Here is a 20,975-nt window from a genome sequence, read left to right on the forward strand (position 1 = left end):
CTTGTGGAAAACATTTGCTTGCAGATATAAAGCCATGAAAGGTCAAGGTCATTAAACTGTGATTCAAGCTAACATTGATGGAGTGTGAAGATTATCGAGATCCAGCTACGCCAGAGCTCTTTGGCTTCTCCTATAACAGCGACGGCAGGTCAACCCCGGATGATGTGAGTTCCGTTGATGGGATTCCGACGGAGGTTGGCAGGTCGAGGAAGAAAAAACGTGGTCGTCCCTCGATGTATCTTACCGGAGACCCTGTGGATAGTTGGCTAGATCCAGACCAGCATATTGAATACAAAATAGGAGGTTAGATATAAATGTTTGTGCCTTTCACAGAGTGTCTTATTGTTGGGACTGTTCATGTCAGACAGTGTCCGACCATCAACCGTAGTAACGTAGTCTAATGAGTTTTGCATGTTGACATTTTAAGATGCGTTTACACTAGGATGATTGATCCGAATTTCTTCGATTCCGAAAAAGTCGGTTTGGTATAAAATGAAAAATGGTTGTAAAAACAGCTTCACCCCAGTCGCTGACAAAAGATCAATGAAATGCTGCCTGCTATGTTTGTCCGTTTTTGGCAGTCATTATTGATGGGGTACGACTTGGAATTGACCAATCATATATCATGATGTAATAGCGCCGGAAATACAAGTGAATAGAATGGATATCGATGTTGTATTTCATTGGCTAAAAGAGGGGACACAATTTTGTGTGTCCCCTCTGTGTCTTTTCAGGGAGTTTGAGCTGGTTTTGTATAGCCTAAAGTGATTGCAAAAATGTATTTCAAACCATAAACACACTACATGTATATGCTTTTTTAAATCTTTCCGGGGAACCACAACTCCGACAGGTTGCCCGGTGTAAACGCACCTTGATGCATTGAAAATAATTAAGTTTTGATCAAATAAAAAGACACTTCAGTCTATGTTATGTAATTCATGCTTAATTTATTGAAATAAAAAGTATCTTCACTGATGATTGGTTGTTCTGTCATGCAATATATTGAATTATGAACTCAACAAACGGAGAATTCTTGACAACTTAATGGCTTAGAACTTGATATCTCTGGCACGTTAATTGCTGTCTTTGACTATAGCACAAATAAACTACATTTTTCAAACATATTTCCCATAGTTTAGCTGTGCGCAGTGCTGAAGTGTTCGCGAATATAGGTCGAACTTTCTCTCAATACTTGAAAAAGACATTAGTTTGGAGTGTGCTAAATACTCACTCTGTTTCTTGAATTGTCTGGCTCATACGTTGGCTTATCTTTTTGTATTTAAAACCTCTTGTAGCGATATCTGTATCCATCGTTTTTTTTGACGTCATCAACCCATTTTGCCGTTTTCGTGCGCTCGTTCACGAAAAAGCTGCCATATTTGTAGAAAACGATCGTTATTCTTTTATTTAATAGTACTTTTTGGTGTTGTTTTGATACTACAATAAAAAAATTGCGAACAAAAGCATCATTTTCAAAAATTCATTGCAAAAGCTTCATGTTTTTAACGATGAAATTGTCTACAATGATGGCCGACAACGATAAAATGACGTCACGAAAAAACAAAGGACTGTTATGAATTTGCACACAAACTCTTTCAAAGTAGCCAGGCAACTTGGCATTGGGACGAATGATCAGTCCTTAATGTTAATATCGACACCCTAATTAGATTGCACCATTATTGGCAAACAGTTCGGTTAACATCGTCGATACATCGTAACTAGCAAATAAGCATTTTACATTTCGCTTATTCATAAAAATATCAAAAGCTCATGCCCAGTGTTTTTGTATCAGTCATGGGGTATCACTGATCGAGCACAAATAGCGATTCTAATCATTTCAGCTATCAAAATATTCGTATTAATACAATAATAGATCGTTGTAATTAATATTAATTTTGTATTATATTATTGTTTTGACAGACACTATTTTGTAGAATTCCACTTGTTCGGTTCGTTTTTGCGACCGCTTATGTTGATTTCTGGTGATGATTAATAAAAGTTTGATGATGCTGAACACAACGATTAACTAATTCCTATAATAATTCCTTTTTAGCTTTTCGCCGAAGATCTGTCCAAACCCTTCATAATGGAAACTTGTATTAGTTTAAAACTTTAAAATTTTACTGTTGAGACATGATTAATTAGTTATTATTTAACTATTATCAGATTAACTATTATTATTCAACGATTAAATGGTTAGATCATTATTTTATTACGATTCTAGAGCTTCAACAAAATTGATATTAATAGTATGAGTAGTTTTGATTTTTTTAGCATCACCATGTTTGTCTCTCAGATCGATATGAATAAAGTGCAGCCACAATATAATTATAGTATATCAACCCAGTTCCTCTACTGACCTTAGTCGATAAACTATAGCATATTTCCCATGTATACCTTGACTAGCAGAATTCCGAGGTAGCACCACCTCACGGAGACTAAGCGATTAGATGTACAAACTTTAGCTATTGTTTGTTAGGGAAGTCATGCAATGTCTTATTCATTATCGTCCATGTTTCTTCAGATTACCTATTGTTCGATGACAAGAAGGCTAGTGAGGAAAGAATTGGAATGGTCTTGGCTATCCGTAAGGTTAGGCTCTCGCTCTTCCTTTTTATCCTCTTCTAACGCTTGAAAAAGCTTCTTCCTCCTGGAGTATGTTTCTATTGTGTCGACGGCATGCATTTGGAATTGTGTGCCCATGTTGAGTTGCTGTGCGATAAATGTTTCAGTGGATGTACGCATGTTGTGGTTTAACAAGGGTGCGTAGATAAAAAGATATGAAATTCTACCCTACAAGTCATGGCAGCGCTACAAGTTATGGCAGCGCTACAAGTCATGGCAGCGCTACAAGTCATGGCAGCGCCACAAGTCATGGCAGCGCCACAAGTCATGGCAGCGCCACAAGTCATGGCAGCGCCATGACTTGTTTAAATGAAATAGCATGACATGTTTAAAATGAAATAGCTTGTTCGGCGTTTTTTGCGCATCACTCGCAAGTGCTGTTTACATCATTCGCAAGCATGAAACATTCGGTGAAAATTTGGAGTAGCAGAACTCAATGGACTTGCGGGTTTTTGCTGTTTCCATCCGATTGACCACGCCATGAAAACATAGCGATTGACTACTGAGTAAAGTCTGAATTACTGTCATCAAATGATGGTTTTAGGTGCATAAGTTTTAATGGCCACTTTTGTTATTATATGTAATATCTTATGCAGATGTTGTTTTAAAACAGTCAAACCTATGGACATTAATCCATTACAAGGTTTTCTTGTAATGGATCAACTGTGTGTATCAACCCATCATTGATACCAATGATATACAGCCCCCCAAGGATATCCTTCATTTGGGCTCTCATTTGGGCGGGGTTTAATGATGGAGCTCTGTTGGGATGAACCCGAACACGGCACCCAAACAAACAAATATGCTGAATCAAGCCCCTTGTAAATTTACAAATATTATGAACTATAGTGGTTATTTTACTTATCTGTTGAATTCATTTTGTTGTCAAATAAATATAGTATCCCAATAATGTCACCATTATGATCAGTCAGTTGCCATTCGCAAGCATTCGTGATATTAGTTGTCGCAATTGTAAAATAGCCCAAATTCGGTTTTGTATTTAGATTTTGAGTATGGAAACTACACTGCACAGCTTTGCCTGATGTCCCATCTAATTAGCCAGGTAAAACAATGTGACAACGATGAAAGACTTTGTCATTTTATATTAGGGGTGGCAAAATATTAATCAAAAACTGAAAAAAAGGCCGTTGATTGGTTAATTTCGCGTAAATTATATTCAACTATAAGCATATACTACGACCTTTACCAGTTTTAAAATTACTAAAAGTAGGTAATTTGAAATGTTTTATTTTGCATGGATCATTTATTTTAGTTAGGTATCACCCCTACATTGTAGAAATTCAAGGTTTGCTATTGTGAACCGCGGGGTCTACTGACTGAATGAGCTAATGAAACGGTAACAGCGAGTCGTATTTTCCAAAACCTAACTAGGCAACGCGACCGCCCCGCGAGAGTCGTGTTTGCTCTGAAACCCAGGCTAGCACAATCCTAACAGGGCTCCATCATTAAACCCCGCCATTATGATAGCCGTCGGCTATCCGTGGGGGGCTGTAAATCATTGTTGATACACACCGTTATCGAAACGGTTGTATGTAGAAAAAAAATTATATTCCTAAAAAGATACGTCAGAATTTCGTTTAATTTGTATTCGAACTCAAAACTGGTGAAAATTTCTTAATCTGTTTATATATATCAGTAAGCACTGAAACAAGTGCTTTGTATAAAACTTTGTAAAAATGTAAATTGTTTTATTTTGTTGTTTGTTTATAAAAACAAACAATGAAATAACAATCACTAAAGATGTTGTATTGTCATTTTGCCATCAAGTTAAAAAGTTAAATACAGGGAACAAAGGTGTAGCATTGGTGACGCAGGAGACGGGTGCATTTATTACATCTCACTCTTCTGGCCACATGATATTATCTCAGCAATAGGGATAAATTAATATTTTTAATGGTCATAAATTTAAAGTAAAGTTTTTAATTTTTTTAAATGTTCAATTTGTACAGCAGATAATATATATCAATTACGCTTTACTTTTACATTCAATTTCGTTCAACTTATATAGTCGGATGGATGAATCCATTTTTTCAATCCCTACAGAGCAATGAGTAGCATACTATAGAGAGTTGGGCACTATTGAAAATAGTTTATTCAGCTTGTGAAGAATGTAGCACAGCATCCAATATAGCTCCTTGAAAATCATCTGGGTGGATTGCATGCAGTTAATTGACTATAAACGTCTCGAATTCCTAAATTTCATGGCTAATGTTACCTTTTATGGCGCTATTATTGGATAAATGTTGTGAACGCCACATGAAACTCTAGGCTTGTCAATCATGCAGTTAAATAGCCTAACTGGTTACAAACATTAAATGCTTTAAAGTTGTTGTAAAATTAGTAGAATGTAGCTACTGTAAGTTGGAAGTCGTATGTTTGTCAAAAAATAGCTTCTGTTCTAGCAAATCACAAACAACTCTGCCTCTAGGCTATGATGTAGAAACCATGTTTTGGATGTGCCTTCAGTATTATGTGTCCATATTTTTCATTTGCAAACAAGTGGGTATATCTACCATATATGTGAGTGTATCTACCATATATGTGAGTGTATCTAACAAATATGTGAGTGTATCTACCATATATGTGAGTGTATCAACCATATATGGGAGTGTATTTACCATATATGTGATTGTATCTAACATATATGTGAGTGTATCTACTATATAAACGGCAATCTGTGTGTGTAGATGTTTGTCCACCTTATAGAGCGGTCTTTGCTTTTTTCGTCGTACGATTTTCGGTCGTACTAAGCGAACTGAATTAATATGTGTAGTGACAGTAAATAAATTATAATAATATTATATAATATTATAGAGCGGTCTTTCTTTTTTCCATTCGATCGTACGAAGCCAACGGAATTAATATGAGTAGTAAAATTTAATTACCGGACTTTTCCGACTATTAGCCGCTACTTTTTTCCGATGTTTTGAGCCATGCGGGCTTATTTAAAGACTGCGGCTAATCTGTAGCGTTCTCTTTCACCGCTAGGGGGTATTGTATCCTGTTAGTGCACCTCTAGCGGTGAAAGAAAAACCGAAACAATGCCTAACGGTACTGTTCCGTTAGGCACTGAGTTAAAACGCGTCAGTTATGTAGTAAATTAACAAAATTTACTACAAAATTTAAATAAATTATTGAGTAGTAAATTATATGTAATTAATATTTACTGCCAATGCGTAGAGGGAAGGTCACGTAAACGTCTGTTTCTTGCGGCCATTGGAAAAAACACTGTTCTCGCTTACTAAATTTCCCACTTCAAAAAGGTAAGTACTTCTCATTCAATGTTGTATTGTCTATGAATTGCCACATCTCCACTACTTAAAAATGATGGATTTGCCCCTGTTTGTTATAGTAAACATGTTCATTTCCTTCCGCAGCTGAGTTACTAATTATTTTTTAGCTACGAGTACTCTAACTTACTACTATGACACAATCCTTCAAATAAATTGTTATTGACTCATCGTAGACTACCATCACTGCTCTGAAGCCGGAGTCGGGTGTTAAACATGCTATCTTGGTTATCGACAGCATCAAGTTTCTTTTGACAGACTGTGGAGGTAGCATTTTCTTGGATGAACGATATTATATATATTTTCACCTGCATGATTCTAGCTTGTGTAGGGCTACAGTTTTTTTGTGTTTTAATGGTTTAGAGGTGATAAAACAATAGCAAAATTATTCCTACATTAAAATATAGTTACACAAATTAATTTTGTTGTGGCACTCATTAGTTTTACCTTGAAGAAGCGCTCTGTACCAATGTATTATTAAACTTACTTTTTAGGCAAGCATTAACTGCACCAAATATTTTGGCTGCACTGGCACTAGAAACCGACGAGTCAAATTGCATCTATTCATTAAGCCCTAATGACTCCTAAATAATAATCAAATTTGAATTTTTTACTCCAAGATTTGTCATGGAAAAAAGCATCAACTCTTTTCAAGTTTCAACTCTGAGACCAGCGATTCGGTTATACTTCTAATTTTAAAAGCTATAGCATGGGTCTCCCGCATCTACCTGTAGATATATTATAGCATGACATTCCTTGGCATGTTTCTGTGGGCAGTACATGTTCATCTTAAAACTAAATGATGTCTCTACCATGATTTCTGTTATTTTATTCAGATTCGGACAACAGCACACATAATCCAATGACAACACTGTTATCAAAGGTCACTGAAGCATATGGGAGCCATACAAGAAAGCATGCATCTATTATCACTCATGTTCATGTTCGGTCTACAACACTGTAGGCTACCCTGCTACCTCATTGCCTCCAGTGAAGGGATTTACAGATGAAGTTGGGTTACATTAGATAATTTGGACAGTTTTACCAATTAAAACGCTCACCTCTTATAACGGTATTGAAGCAGTACAATGCCTCCCATAAAGCCTACTGCCAAAACGCAAGAACAGGTTGATTCCCCATAGAGAAAGAGACCGAATTCGCCAAGCAGCAGCTTGACAAGCAGAAACTGCTGAGCCAACACGGCTACGCCTATGACGAAACCGAATAGCTACTGCAGCTGCTAGAAGAGCAAAAACTGCTGAACAAACACAGCTATGTCGAGAGCGGACCAGAATAGATGCTGCAGCTGCTAGAAGTGCAGAGACTGCTGAGCCGACCCAGCAGCAACTCAAATGGCTCAGAGCAGCCGCTACAGCGACCAGACGTGCAGAAACCTCTGAGCTGATGCAGCGACGACAAGAACATGATGCACTAGCTACAGCAGCTGCTCGGCGAGCTGAATTTTCAGAGCAGATAAAACGGCGACAACAGCAAGATGCGCTAACTACAGCAGCTGCTACCAGGTGCCGTACATGAGCAGAAAACTTCGCACTTGACTACAATCCTGCAACACAGTATAGGGCTGAATTTTTTATAGGACGAATGTCCAAAAATGCTCCAGATGTAATGCCTTACGTTGGAAAGGCGAGAAGCCATGTATGTAGTTTATATAGTAGATTTTATTGTTAATAAATTTTAACGACACAGCCACATTACTGCTGCACAGTTTGTTTATACCATGCAAAACACAGGCTATAGTTGAAGAACTGGTGAGTCATGATTAGTGTTTTAAGCATGTAGAAGTCTCAATTCAATAAATTCTGGTGATAGCTCAGCAAAGCCATAGCAAAATATTTTCTAGAATTTCTTGTAAAATATGTAAATCTTCAATACTGCCAGTTTTGAAGAACTTCAGTTTGCCTAGCAATGTCAATTTCATTATCAGTTCTATATACAAAAATAGGACAATTCTGATTGAAGTGGTTTGAGACTGATGCATTGTAGACTAGCTGTAAAACACATTGCAGATTTCCATTGTTCTCTCCAACATTGACATGTACGACTGCATATGTGTATGCAGTCTGGTCAGCACAAAAATTTCAGTAGATTGCATATTTGGAGTTGTTTTACAATATAAAAGATAACTCTCAATAAACCTATTGCTTTACGTGAATCTGTTCCCGAACACGGGTAATGCAGCTAGTCTACCATGTATATGAGTGTATCTAATATATATGTGAGTGTATCTACTATATATGTGATTGTATCTACCATATATGTGTGTGTATCTAACATATATGTGAGTCTATCTACCACATATGTGAGTGTATCTAACATATATGTGAGTGTTTCTAACATATATGTGTGTGTATCTACCACATATGTGAGTGTATCTAACATATATGTGAGTGTTTCTAACATATATATGTGTGTGTGTGTGTGTATCTACCATATATGTGAGTGTATCTAACATATATGTGAGTGGGTGGTGTTACCAGAAATTGAAATTTCACCCGCGTGTCCTAGTGGCACTATGCTGTGGTCATCTTGACCTTGTAATCTTAGACATTAAACCTATACCGTACAGGATGAAAATATTCGTTGGTTATAAAAATTCGCGATTTCGCGAACAGACAACTCCGCGAATTATAAATTCTATTTTTAATCACAAGGGAGAATAACTACTGCATCAAATTAAAAACTAGCCGCTAGGCTGGTTTTTAATATAAATAGTAAACGTAGTTGAGTTTCAAAACATTTTTAAAATCATTGCCTGGGCTTTGAGCTAACACCATTGCCAATGCATCACATTTATTTACAAAATTATTCAAGGTTGTCACAAGATATGCAGAATGGCGTCATCGCAAAAATAGCCACTAGGCAGAAGTACTAAACGTAGCCGAGTTCCAAAACTTCTTTAAAATCATCGCCGGGCTTCGAGTTTTATTGCCATTGCATCAAACTTTACAAAATTATTCAAGGTTTTCACAAGTTATTCGGCATGTCTTCGTCATCGCAAAAAATCTCTCCCAGTCTTTTTACATTGAAATCAACTCCATCAATCTCTAATACCGAAGTTGAGGACGATCATGATTCTGATCTGGACATTATGGTATGTATTTGATTTGCAGTGCAGATACGTTTTTCCATAATCAACTGCATTAGTTAATTCTTTCGTTTAAAAACTGATCGCTTTCATTAAATACTTCAGCTGTTGTTTTTGTGCTTCCTTAACACTCGTTAATATTTTTTCTTTTTTGTGTTTACTGCAGATTGAGAATGAAACAACCTACTCCGATTACGAAAACTAGAGACAAGTAGTAATATTCATCAAGGCAAGAATATTGGCAGAGAAGCAACCAGTCAACCCCTTCATCGACAACAACTCCTTGATATCGCTGCAGCAAACATTATTCAATTATATATTTTATTTCATGTATAGATATATTATAATTTATTACAAACTTGAGTGTACAAATAAAATATTTCAAATACAAATAAAATTTTACAAATGATGAATGGAGTAAATATAAACAGTTTCGTCCATATAGCGGTTGTCCAACAATAAAATTAAACTGGTACTCTTGATATGTGAATACTAGCGTGTAATGGTGCTCTCTGACTAGTTATTTTGGTAATAGCAGCTCTGTCACCTTCTTGGGTAGATGTTGAAGGCGATTCTCTCGCTACTACATGGCTGGTGAAGAGGTTATCATCAGAACTCTCCTCGTGGTTTACTATTGCAAAGTTCTGCCGGTTGGACAAAGATTTGTGCTCGTAAAGGCGTTTTTGTTCTTTTTTAAACGCATATATATTCTCCTCGTAAGTAGCTGCGGTCACTTCAACCTCAAATTGTGTTGAATGTTTGTTGCCCGGCTAATAAAAAATTCTTGACAGAAAATTGATTTGTATCTAACATATAACAAAATTTCTCATTTTTAACTTCAAAACTACATATCATAAAATAAGTGTTTTGTGTAGTTGAAATAAATTAAGAGAAAAATAAAAACAACTGTCAAGGTTTTAAAACTTTGTCAAACAACTGTAACTTTCAAGCTATTAGCCTGGCACATTGCAAATGGAACATTCCACTAAGCTGCTAGGCTTCTAATGGCGGTACTCCATGACGTTGCGTCAGCATTGTTGTCCAGCCGCAGTTATTCTAATAATAGCTATAGCCAGAATACAGACAGACATACGACATAAAACATACTTTTAGAAATATGTATATATAAGAATAAGATAAGATAAAGTAAACGCAAAAAAAATAAAATCTAAACAATCATATGTTACCAAGCAACACCATAATTAACATACCTAATTACGGCTGGGCTAAAAGTTCTCCACAACTATCAACCACACGTTACAATCAAGTACATTACATGCATAAATATATATGTACACAACAAAAGTAAAATTTATTGAATAGTTAGTTATACCCTGTTTTCATACTTTTTCATTTAAACTGATGGAAAATCTTAAAATAATGCAAAAAAGGACATGTGTGTAATGCTGTGTGTGAATAGTTCCTAATTATTTCGCGACAGAAATTTTTTATAGCAAAGATCACAGAGTTACCAAATCCACACAGAATTTCAACACCATACATTTAGGATATGGTGGTATCGTTTTGCCAAATAAAAAAACCAGTTAGTTTTTTTACTCAGAATTCAAACATGTTGCGGATTCCATTTTTTTGTTTAGGAAAAAGAAAAGAATAATTGCAATCAGCGACCTGAATGTATTTCTGCTAGCGAAATATTTCAACATCGGGCCTCAGATATTTTCGATAACTATATTTTTATATTAGAAAAAGTTGATCTGCATTTTGGCTGAAGTGTGAAAAGGATAGCGCTTTTTTTTTGCAGCTGGCTTCACTGAACTAAAACATTAAACATGCCTTGTGTTTGTCAACTGCGTTGATTCTTGTGCAGAATCGTCAGCTGATTGTGAAAAATTTTAGTTTAAAGATCTATGATAGAAACTCTAGCATCTTACAGCAAAAATACCGAGTGTACCTCAGCAAAAAATTTTCGGTGTGAGTTTATTCCATCAGAACAAGCAAAAAATGTTGAAATGAATGAGTAAAGGACAGATAATACATATTTGCTAGCAGTGTGTATCTTGCATCTGCTCTGCATTGAGCAAAAATTTTTGTGTTTGTGCAGTTTTTCAGTTCCCTTATTATAATTCAAAAATTGAGTATTCATTCAGCTTAGTTCTATACTACAAATACACTTCAGTTGTGTGACTTCGCTCGCGCGACTTCACTCGAGAGACTTCACCTGTGTGCCTTCACCTGTGTGACTTCTGTCTACATTCTCACGATATCAGCTTCCATGGTCTACTCAGCAATCAGATGGAAGAAGCCCCGCGCAGTGCTTAAGGCTTATCTTCTCATGCTTACGTTTTTAGACTAAGAAGCAGAAGTTTATGTTCAGCGTGAGGCAGTATTTCAAGGCTTCTCACCTTCCAGAGGGTGTCTACCAGAGGCTAATGGAAGACAGAAATGGTGACAATCTTGGTGAGCAAAGTAATTTCCGGCAAACCTGTTTGTCGTAAAGTCGATTGCGGAGATATTAATAGCTCTAACTTGGCAAACGTTAGATCGCAAAACTTATTATTAACTTATGATTTTTCTCGTCAAAATATGCAAAGTGCCAAAATAAAACAATTTATAAGCTAAATTAATGTAGAATCCATTAGCTGAAATTATACTAAGTTACTATAAGTAACTCTATATCACTCACTGAACCTGCTGTATGCATTGGCTGGCTTACACTTTTGTTTAGGTGTCGCCATGGTAAATTAACAATAAAACCTTTTTACTATTTATTACTTTATTATTTTCATTTTCACTTATACTTTAGATTTTTGCATCTTGTGGTACATGGCTGTGTTGTACACAGTATGTACCTGTATGTCTGCATATGTATGTACCTGTATGTGTTCATATGTATGTATTTGTATGTCTGCATATGTAGGTACCTGTATGTGTGCGTATGTATGTATCTGTATGTCTGTTCATGTATGTGTCTGTATGTCTTCATATGTATGAACTTGTATGTTTTCATAAGTATGCACCTGTATATCTTCATATGTGTGTACCTGTATGTCTGCATATGTATGCGTCTGTCCCTCTGTATATGGAGATACATACGTGCTTGAGAACAAATTATGAGCATATTTGTCTATCTCCTCTCCTATGGCCGGTTGATTGTGCATTCCTAATTTAGTTTCAGTTCATCAAAATCTGGATGTTTTGTAATAATAGTGTCGCGTAATATAATAGTTACATATTGTTGTGTGTTATATTGTTTTTAGTTATGAAAGGTTTAAACTTCTTAAAACGTCGTATATAAACTATATCGTTCCTCTTTAGGGCGCTGCTCTATTCTTCAATTCATGTGTGAATCTTTTACATGTGCAGGAGGATTTGGTGATTTCCTTTCAGCAAACCCTGTCATTCGAGAGAGGGAAGTGTTTAAATCAGAGAAGTCTGAGGTGATTAACGCTATTTGCATCAGGTAAGAGAGAATAACTCCATGAATTAGTAAAGAACTGCATAATGACTAAATGGTACTATAGAATTCACCATTCCCTTGCGCCGCTTTTATGGAAATGGGAAGTTCAGAAAAGTATCAATAGTAAGAGTTTGATAGCGTTGTGATGTCACACTTTGATGTCACCCGTTTGAGCTTTCGACATTTATAGAGATGTGTTACAGTAGTCAGCATTGCTTAAATATGCCAAGAAATTTGTAACAAACCAAGGGAGGCAAATGTTACTTACCAAAATTGTTACGTAGAGCTCTTGACCTGTTCCTTTTACAGTACAGTCAAACCTCCACTTGTGGTGCTTTGCTGTACAGTCAAACCTCCACTTGTGGTACTTTACTGTACAGTCAAACCTCCACTTATGGTGCTTTACTGTACAGTCAAACCTCCACTTGTGGTACTTTACTGTACAGTCAAATCGCAAATTCAAAATGCCAGATATCTAATAAAAACCTTCCGATTGATAACCTGCTGATTATTGTATTTGTTAGATGTCTCTTTAAAATGCTCTATAATGCATCATATTATAGTGCAATGTGTAATATTTATTGAGGAGTTATCATATCTTTTGGCTGTAGAACCAATTAAGTGAATTACAACTTTTTCTTGTGAGGATATTTCTCAAAGCTAGGACGATCGTAAAATATGAAGCATCCCCCTGGAATGAATTAACTTTATTTGTAAATGCTGGACTGTATGTATATGGATCTGGTCAAATATGAAACAGTGTAATCTAATACAGATGTCCTGACAAAGGCAATAAGGTTTAGTTTTATGTATAAGATGTCTGCTCACATTGGAAACGTTTGATCAAGTCTGAGCATTTCTAAACATACAGTCAACCCTCTTATGTTCGGATTAATGCAGTCTGCCCCGTGTCTGCATATTGAAAATTGAGTACTATACATTAAACAGCCTATATTGTCTCATATATATACTCCTAGGTTACAATATGGTACAATATGTATATACAGTATACATAAGAGAGTAAAATATGATTATACCTACAATAGGGTACAATATAATATTAATAACAGTAATAATAACAAATGAAATATGGTACAATATACATATACAGTATACATGAGAGAGTACAATATGGTTATACCTGCAATAGGGTACAATACAATATTAATAACAGTAATAATAACACATGAAACATGGTGCAATATGCATATACAGTATACATGAGAGAGTAAAATATGATTATACCTACAATAGGATACAGTATAATATTAATAACAGTAATAATAATGAACAAAGATTACTGTACAAAACTCAGACACATGAATTTCTTGCGTTCGTTTGTCACGAGAGCCACCTATCGATCTAAATTGTCACTCTTTGGACGAACAAGTCCGCATCGGACAGAGAAGTTTGCATTGGACAGACAAGGTCTCATTGGACGGACAATTTCGCATCGGACGGACAAGTCCGCATTGGATAATTGTCTGGACAATTGAAAGTCTGAAGAAACGATGGTGACTGTATTCTGTCTTTTAAGCACGGACAGACGGCTAGTAATGTGAACCAGATTTAACATGCAGCAGAGCTACACACTCATCCCATTATTAGTTTTATTGTTATTTAGTTTTGGTAGACAAGTTTTAGCGTGTTTATTAAAAAGCTCTTTCCAAGATTATTTTGATGTTTGCCTTTTTACTAAATCTCGCTCAATCTTATTTCTCATACAAAATTGTAAAACAGTGTAAGTTCAGCACTTAACCGATTCTGAACTCGAATGAGAATTTCGAGAAAATTTTGCCTCGCAATTTGGCATGTACGTGTATGTTTATTTAGGTATGTGTATTATGTAATGCATGTACGTCCGTACGTGTATTTGGCAGCATCAGCTTTAGTGAACGTGAATAGACTTACGGTTTGTACATAATACATACTTACGGTACCCTTTTTACATAATACAAAAACATTATTTCACATTTTTGGTGGCCAATTTTTATTAATCATGAGTCCCAGGAAAGCCTGTAGTGATCAGAAATCAAAAAGTAAGACCATGATGACCACGAATAAGTTGAAAAAGGAGATAATAGAAATGTTTGAAAGCAGCTTGGCTTTCTTATTTTTACTTTTATAATTTACTGTTACTAGTTTATCTTATGATCTCAAAACTGTATTAGCTCTTTTTTCATAATACTATGTCTGTTTTTGGGAAAATCGATTCGGTATTCAAACAATTCGCTTATCAAACAAAAATCTGGGGCGTATTATGTTTGAAAACCGAGGTACCACTGCATTTGCTTCACACATTTTTGTTAGACCAAACTTTCATGTCATAAATAGCTCTGGCTCCAGTGAAACTCAAAAGTGAAGCCTTATTCTGTTCGAGTACCAAAAATAATGAAAGCTTTAATTGAAACTAAAATGTGAAAAAAATGCTTACCTATTAAATTATGGGAAACCACTTTTACAAATTTAAGGATGTGAAGCATTTTTGGATTTGTCATTATTTTTAATAGAGAAGACAACTTTTGGGTCTTTTATATATTTATTTGTACGAATAGAAAAGTTAAGTATTTACTTGCTACTAAACTGATGACTTTACTCCAATACCATTGGCTACCAAACACAGAATTTTTAATCTAGGTTTTATAGGTTGTTTTTAATGGTTGTGTGTAACAACCAACGACATGTTAATCTGAGTCAAAAATGTTTGTGTTGACAAATATCTTAGCCAAGAAAAATAGACCTCCATGGGTGAAGGTCAAAATGTTGATCGTTTCCAAAACGTGTGCCAGTTCAGTGATCATATTTTCAATTCACTATCATGTAACTTAAAGAATAGAGAAGGCATAATATTATTATGCTTTATTATTTATCTTGAGGTGTTGACTGATGTTTTAAAAAAAGAATCAAGGAGATTGACCAACCAGAAGCTGAGATATAGCCATTTAAACACATGTCTACCAAAAAACATAAGTGTTTTGGTAATCATCAATATATGATGTATGAAATCGACTTGTGTGCCATTGGTCAATTAAGCCAACTAATGCGCTCTCCTATAACAATCACGGCGTTTCAATTGGTTTAATCTCTGGAAGTATAGAACAATCAAATTGGGCCTAACAATCATTGCTCTGAGAATTCCGAACCAGTCCTTCTCACGTGTAGATTAGTTTTAGCATAAAATAATTACACGCATCTATTATTTCGCTATCTTTAGTTAGGTCGCTATCTTGCTAGTTCAGCTCAGTTTTGTTGTTCTCCCACTTAGCTTCCCTATTCAGACTCATCTTTAGCGCTGTTCAGATTTTTTTAACTATAGCTAATAAATGGAATCAATTAAATCAATCATCAATCTCGGTTACCATTTGGAATTTTCTACAAATTATATTAGTTACATCATTCATTCTAGAGGCAGTTATATTATTATTTTGTATAATATGCATTATGATGATTATATTAATCATAAAAAATAATCGTAGATAAGATAATAGATGAATAGAAAAATCAAATCAAAAGTTATCGTTTTCTTTTCTTACAGCAAGAGCAGCACGGTCAAGTTATTCTTTTTAAAATTATGGCTCTAGTGAACTTACAGTCTGTTAATAGTGACGATAATCATGAAAATCAGCTGAATGCTGCAGTAGGTACACAGTAGAAAAATGATGAATGAACAAAAATTCACATTCCCATTTCTTATTCTAAACCAACTGCAAGTCGCGGATGTCGCATATAGACTATACATGCGCCGTTCGTTGAACAGAGGATCTTCGGAGCATATCCGTGAAGATCGAGTTAAAATTTGAAGCACAATAGTCAAATTCTGCTCTTCTGTTTTGAAAAATCATGGCGAGGGGTTATGGGCAAATGCCTTTACCACACAATGTTTGCTTGATTTTCCTGAGAAACCAGAGCTAGCCTGTAAATTCTTTACTATCGCGAGAAGCGTTTCACATCTCGTAGCCTAAAACAATCATTATACGCAACGGCGGTAAGGGTGCGCAACTCCGGCACATTACCAATAAGTCGATTTCATACGTCACAGTTCTCGGGATTTTCGAAGGGTTTTCCTCTGATTCATTATTAGGTAGACCTGTGTTTGGCTGGCTATATCTCAGCTCCTAGTGGGTCAATCCCCTTGATTCTTTTTTTAGAACATCAGTCAACACCTCAAGATAACTAATAAAGCATAATAATATTATGCTTTCTTAAAGAATAGAGAAAGCATAATAATATTATGCTTTCTCTATTCTTTAAACAGTTGTTAGTAGCAGTTGGCAACGTTTGTGTAAATAGTTGTGCACAATCAAGAAAAGGGTTGGATTAATGAGAATTCTGCAGGCCTTCGTAAATGAAAACAGAAAACAGCTTGAGCCGCAAACAAATATAACGAACTCTGTATTCCATCCAATAAGAATCAACTTCTCGGCTCAATCGTAAATATGTAGGTTACTGCTCTGTCGAGGAAGACCGGAATGTTGATATTAGTTCCACGCATCGCTTGAGTCTTTAGAAGATATAGAGCAGGCGTGTCAGCTATAGGAAGTCGTTTGAGAAGCTGATTGTTTTGTGGCGTCAATATTTTTTTTTAATACCTACGATACATCTAAACTTGACAATGCTGGTTTATATTATGTTGGAGTTGTCTTCTCTGCTGGTGTGCGTCGACTATGTGCGCCTTAAACCGGTGCCATCGTCGATGCAATGTGGATATGTCAAGAAACATTGCAGCCGGCAAAGTTTCTCGATATTTCGTCGTGCATCCACGACTATCTTTGTGATTGCCACCAGTTAGACGATATTGATTGCTTGATCTGTATTTCCCTATATGATAGTTACCACATTTTATCGTTTCTGCTACCTCATTTTGTAATTGGAACACTATATCGCGGACTATTCGTCGATGTAAACATGGAAGGGTTTGTGATAGCATGAACAAGGTTATCACAGACGATCATCAAAGTATTGTGGGATTAATGCTGACATACAGCGATACAGTGTGAACCAGCCTGCAGGGGTGGTTTGTCGTACCAGGGTATTTCTAGAGCAAGCGCAAAGTCACAGTGCAAAAAGTGGACGATCTTTTCAATTTATAGAAATTATGAATTTGATAACTTACTAGGCGTCTGCCTATAGCAAAGTAGCTGATTAGGCTAACGAATAGTGAATAGGTGTCTATTATAGCTCAGTGAAGATGCCTTCTGATTCCCTACCAAAAGGATGTCTCCTATTGTTTCAATTTTTCATGCTTGATCGGGACCGCCCCCATCCCCCCCCCCCATCCCCCCCCCTGGATAATTGAAAATGTACAAAATAGAAACTAATAAACCCATATCTAATAAAGTAAGTTTTTTATTAATTGGATTTTTCTCTTTTTCTTAAGCTCTTATTTTTTACCCTGCAAGATACTGAACCCGCGAAAGATTAACAAACGGCTTTGTTGACAGTGGATAAGCACACGCCTGGTAACGCATCTGCAAAAGTCATGGTTTTTAGCTCATGATAACTGGAGAAATGTGTTGGGTGGTTGCGGAAGTTGTTGCATGGGATTTATTCGCTAGTCTTCTAAAGAGTTAGTGACATGTCATTGAATGTGGCTTGTAGAGAGAGGATAAGTCTGAATTTAATGTCCAACGTGTACCCTAAATCAGAAAACTACCTTAAACTTTGACATACAAAGTTCTTAAACTTTGACATACAAAGTTAATCCGTCGATTCTTACCGTATGTTGAGGTGACCAAAAAACGAAATTTGTCTGTAATAAAATTCTGAGCATGCTTAGTTTAGAGAGCGCAACTCGTTAAAGGTTGTTCCGGAAAGCATTTCATCAAGCCTGCGAACAGCATCTTCTTCTTATACAGTCTTAGTATATCTAGCTGATCAGATTGCCATTATCTCACGTGTCAGCTAATGTACATAGGAATTATCAATACATTCACTTTATGTTTGCAATTGTGTCAATAACTAAATCTAGATGGGCTGGAAGCATTCCTTGTTGACTACCAAGTTTCCCAACAGCGCTAGTGTAGCGGACACGTGGGTGTGCAGTACGTACCAAAACGCTTAACTGCTGCCGACAAGCAGATCATGCTTCCATAAGGTGCTATAGTAGAGGGATAGTTGTGTAACCCTTATGTCAAGGTTGTATCTTTAAAGGTTGACTTGCAACAAAATTCACATTACAGTTATTTGGTATCAAAAGATTCACCATGTCTTACTCTGTTGTTTTGTAGGTGCCAAATATGTGGGAATGTGATTACAAGCTCTTAAAAACTCAAAAACGAACAGTAAATCGAGCCACGCGAGACCGCCGATGTTTGGATTCTCTTTCCAAAACGACGCAAATGTGACGCATTTGTGAGAGATGGTTTCTGTTTACACTTTCATGCAACCTTATTCGTCGAAATATTTTCACAAATATACTTCACGCATTCAATAAAACCATGTCTATTGTTCTTATGCGTCTATTTTATCGTCATTGTAATGCTGTGGTAATGCTGTCACTTTTAGCAGTGATATCTTATAACTTACCGTAAAAATTTGTTTAATTTTCTAGCCCTTGCTTGAAGGAGTACATATCATTGTCTGATGATCATGACGAGCCAGTTGGTCACTTGTGATAATCAAAAAGTGCTGCAGAAATTATTTGCGAAGTATTGGGTCACATGATCAGATTACGATTTGCCGATTAGACCAAACCGAAACAAAAATGTAAAGTAGCGAGCATCTATATTTGATACGGGGTCTTCGGTAAAACCCGAAGTATTTGTCATAAACTAGTGATACGATAAGTTTTAGATTGAGCTTTTTACTGGCTTTTCAATTCGCGTGAGAACATCACGTGACAAGGCAATAACCAAATTTCATGGTTACGTCATCGAAATAAAGAGATTCCAATCTACGGCGGCTTTTCGTTTTTGAGCTTTTAAGAGCTTGTAATCACATTTCCACATATTTGGCATCTACAACACAACAGAGTAAGACATGGTGAATCTTTTGATATCAAATAAATGTAATGTGAATTTTGTTGCAAGTCAACCTTTAAGGAAAGCAAGACCTACGCACAAGTGCGACACCATTGGTCGCTAAGGCTGTTTCCATGGCACAAAAATAGCACATTGCATGGATGTTTCACTTTCAAACAGCGACGCTGAATCACGACAGAATGAGGGCAACATGGCTGTTTCCATGATGGCATTGCAGTGCCATGTGGGGCGTGTCGTCATGATCAGAGTCATATAGCTTCACAGAGTCCCACAACTGGAAACAAAAACGCTTGTTTCCAAACAAACCAGGTCGACATACTGATCTCAAATGAAATATTCATACCTCGCTCTCAATACCTGTCTTTTTTTGTATTTACTTTACGTTTTTACAAAAATATTGTTGTAGTTTTTTGTAGGGAATTTTGTCCTCTTATAAATGGTATATGATGCAACAATCAATTTTGGAGCGACTGCCATTGGAAGTAATTTTTGTTGGTTAATGTTGCGGCCTCCGTTATAACTTGTCTAAAAATAGTGGGCGGGGCCTGTTTGTTTGGAAACAAGCGCGCTCCCATATCCGCTTCCGTTGATAGCTGGCTTTGTGAAGCTATGTGGCTCTGGTCATACTTCGCTGTTTGAAAACCTAGTAATAGTGAGGCTAATGTGTAAATGGTAATATTTAACTTGTACCTAGTAATATTGCTTTGAGACAAAGACAAAGGCATTTCATGACATTTCAACTATAAATTTAAAAATTATAGACCCAAGGTCGATGAAATGCTGACATTAAGGTCAAGTCAAGGTAATTACCCTGCAGTGCCCTGAACGGTTAAGACCAATGGCGTATTTCAGTGGCTTCGAGCTTTTTTCGGTCCATTCACGCTCACAAACGTTTTTGGTATTGTATAAAGACTCGGTGCGTTTACACCAGGATGATTTATTAGATTTATTCAATGCCAACCAAGTCTATGTCTAGTGAAATGCTGCCGACCAGCTTTGTCTGGTTTTGACAGCCATCATTGATAGAGTACAACATGAAATTGACCAATCGTATCTCGCAATAGCAATGGAGTGACTCTTTTTTGTGTTTATGGCGATAGGCAGTCAAAATAGAATGGATATCGATGGTGTATTTCATTGGCTTAAAATGTGACCCATTTTGACAAAAATGTTTTTCAAATCACAACATACTAGAAGCCACTCCAAATCTCTCTGCGAAAACGCAACTCCAACAAATCATCTTGGTGTAACTTCACCTTTAGTTAATATTATATATAATTTATATATTTTTAGTGACAAACAAGAATTTCCTTTTTTACTTTCTGCCACTGCGTTAGTGAGCAACAGTTAAAGACGCAGAAAACTTTGTTTGATGTGATTCTGAGATTATCAGTTCATGTCCATTGTTATCTCAGCTCGGCTAAAACAATGCTCATTCGGGCACATGAACTACAAACCAGTCCATCATGACTCTATTGATAGTTTCATAGTTTCTCCTTTTTCCTTTCACTGCACCTATTACGCGCGCGTTAGGA

At 36.2% G+C, this 20,975-nt stretch overlaps 1 protein-coding gene across 6 annotated transcripts in view; it reads left to right on the forward strand.

Annotated features, from left to right (window-relative positions):
• LOC137407723 (arginine-glutamic acid dipeptide repeats protein-like) overlaps positions 1–20,975 on the forward strand; it is an 86,302-nt gene that overhangs the window by 25,204 nt on the left and 40,123 nt on the right. For 4 of the 6 annotated variants that reach the window (XM_068094099.1, XM_068094096.1, XM_068094097.1 and 1 more), the window contains exons 2-5: positions 25–303; positions 2,525–2,592; positions 11,352–11,460; positions 12,319–12,463. In XM_068094099.1, the coding sequence (XP_067950200.1) occupies positions 78–303; positions 2,525–2,592; positions 11,352–11,460; positions 12,319–12,463 (548 nt within the window). In that variant the 5' untranslated portion in view covers positions 25–77. The remainder of the gene's footprint in view (positions 1–24; positions 304–2,524; positions 2,593–11,351; positions 11,461–12,318; positions 12,464–20,975) is intronic. The other 2 variants (XM_068094100.1, XM_068094101.1) reach the window with 2 other exon arrangements.

The sequence above is a fragment of the Watersipora subatra genome, chromosome 11 (genome assembly GCF_963576615.1).
Source record: "Watersipora subatra chromosome 11, tzWatSuba1.1, whole genome shotgun sequence".
NCBI lineage: Eukaryota > Metazoa > Bryozoa > Gymnolaemata > Cheilostomatida > Watersiporidae > Watersipora > Watersipora subatra.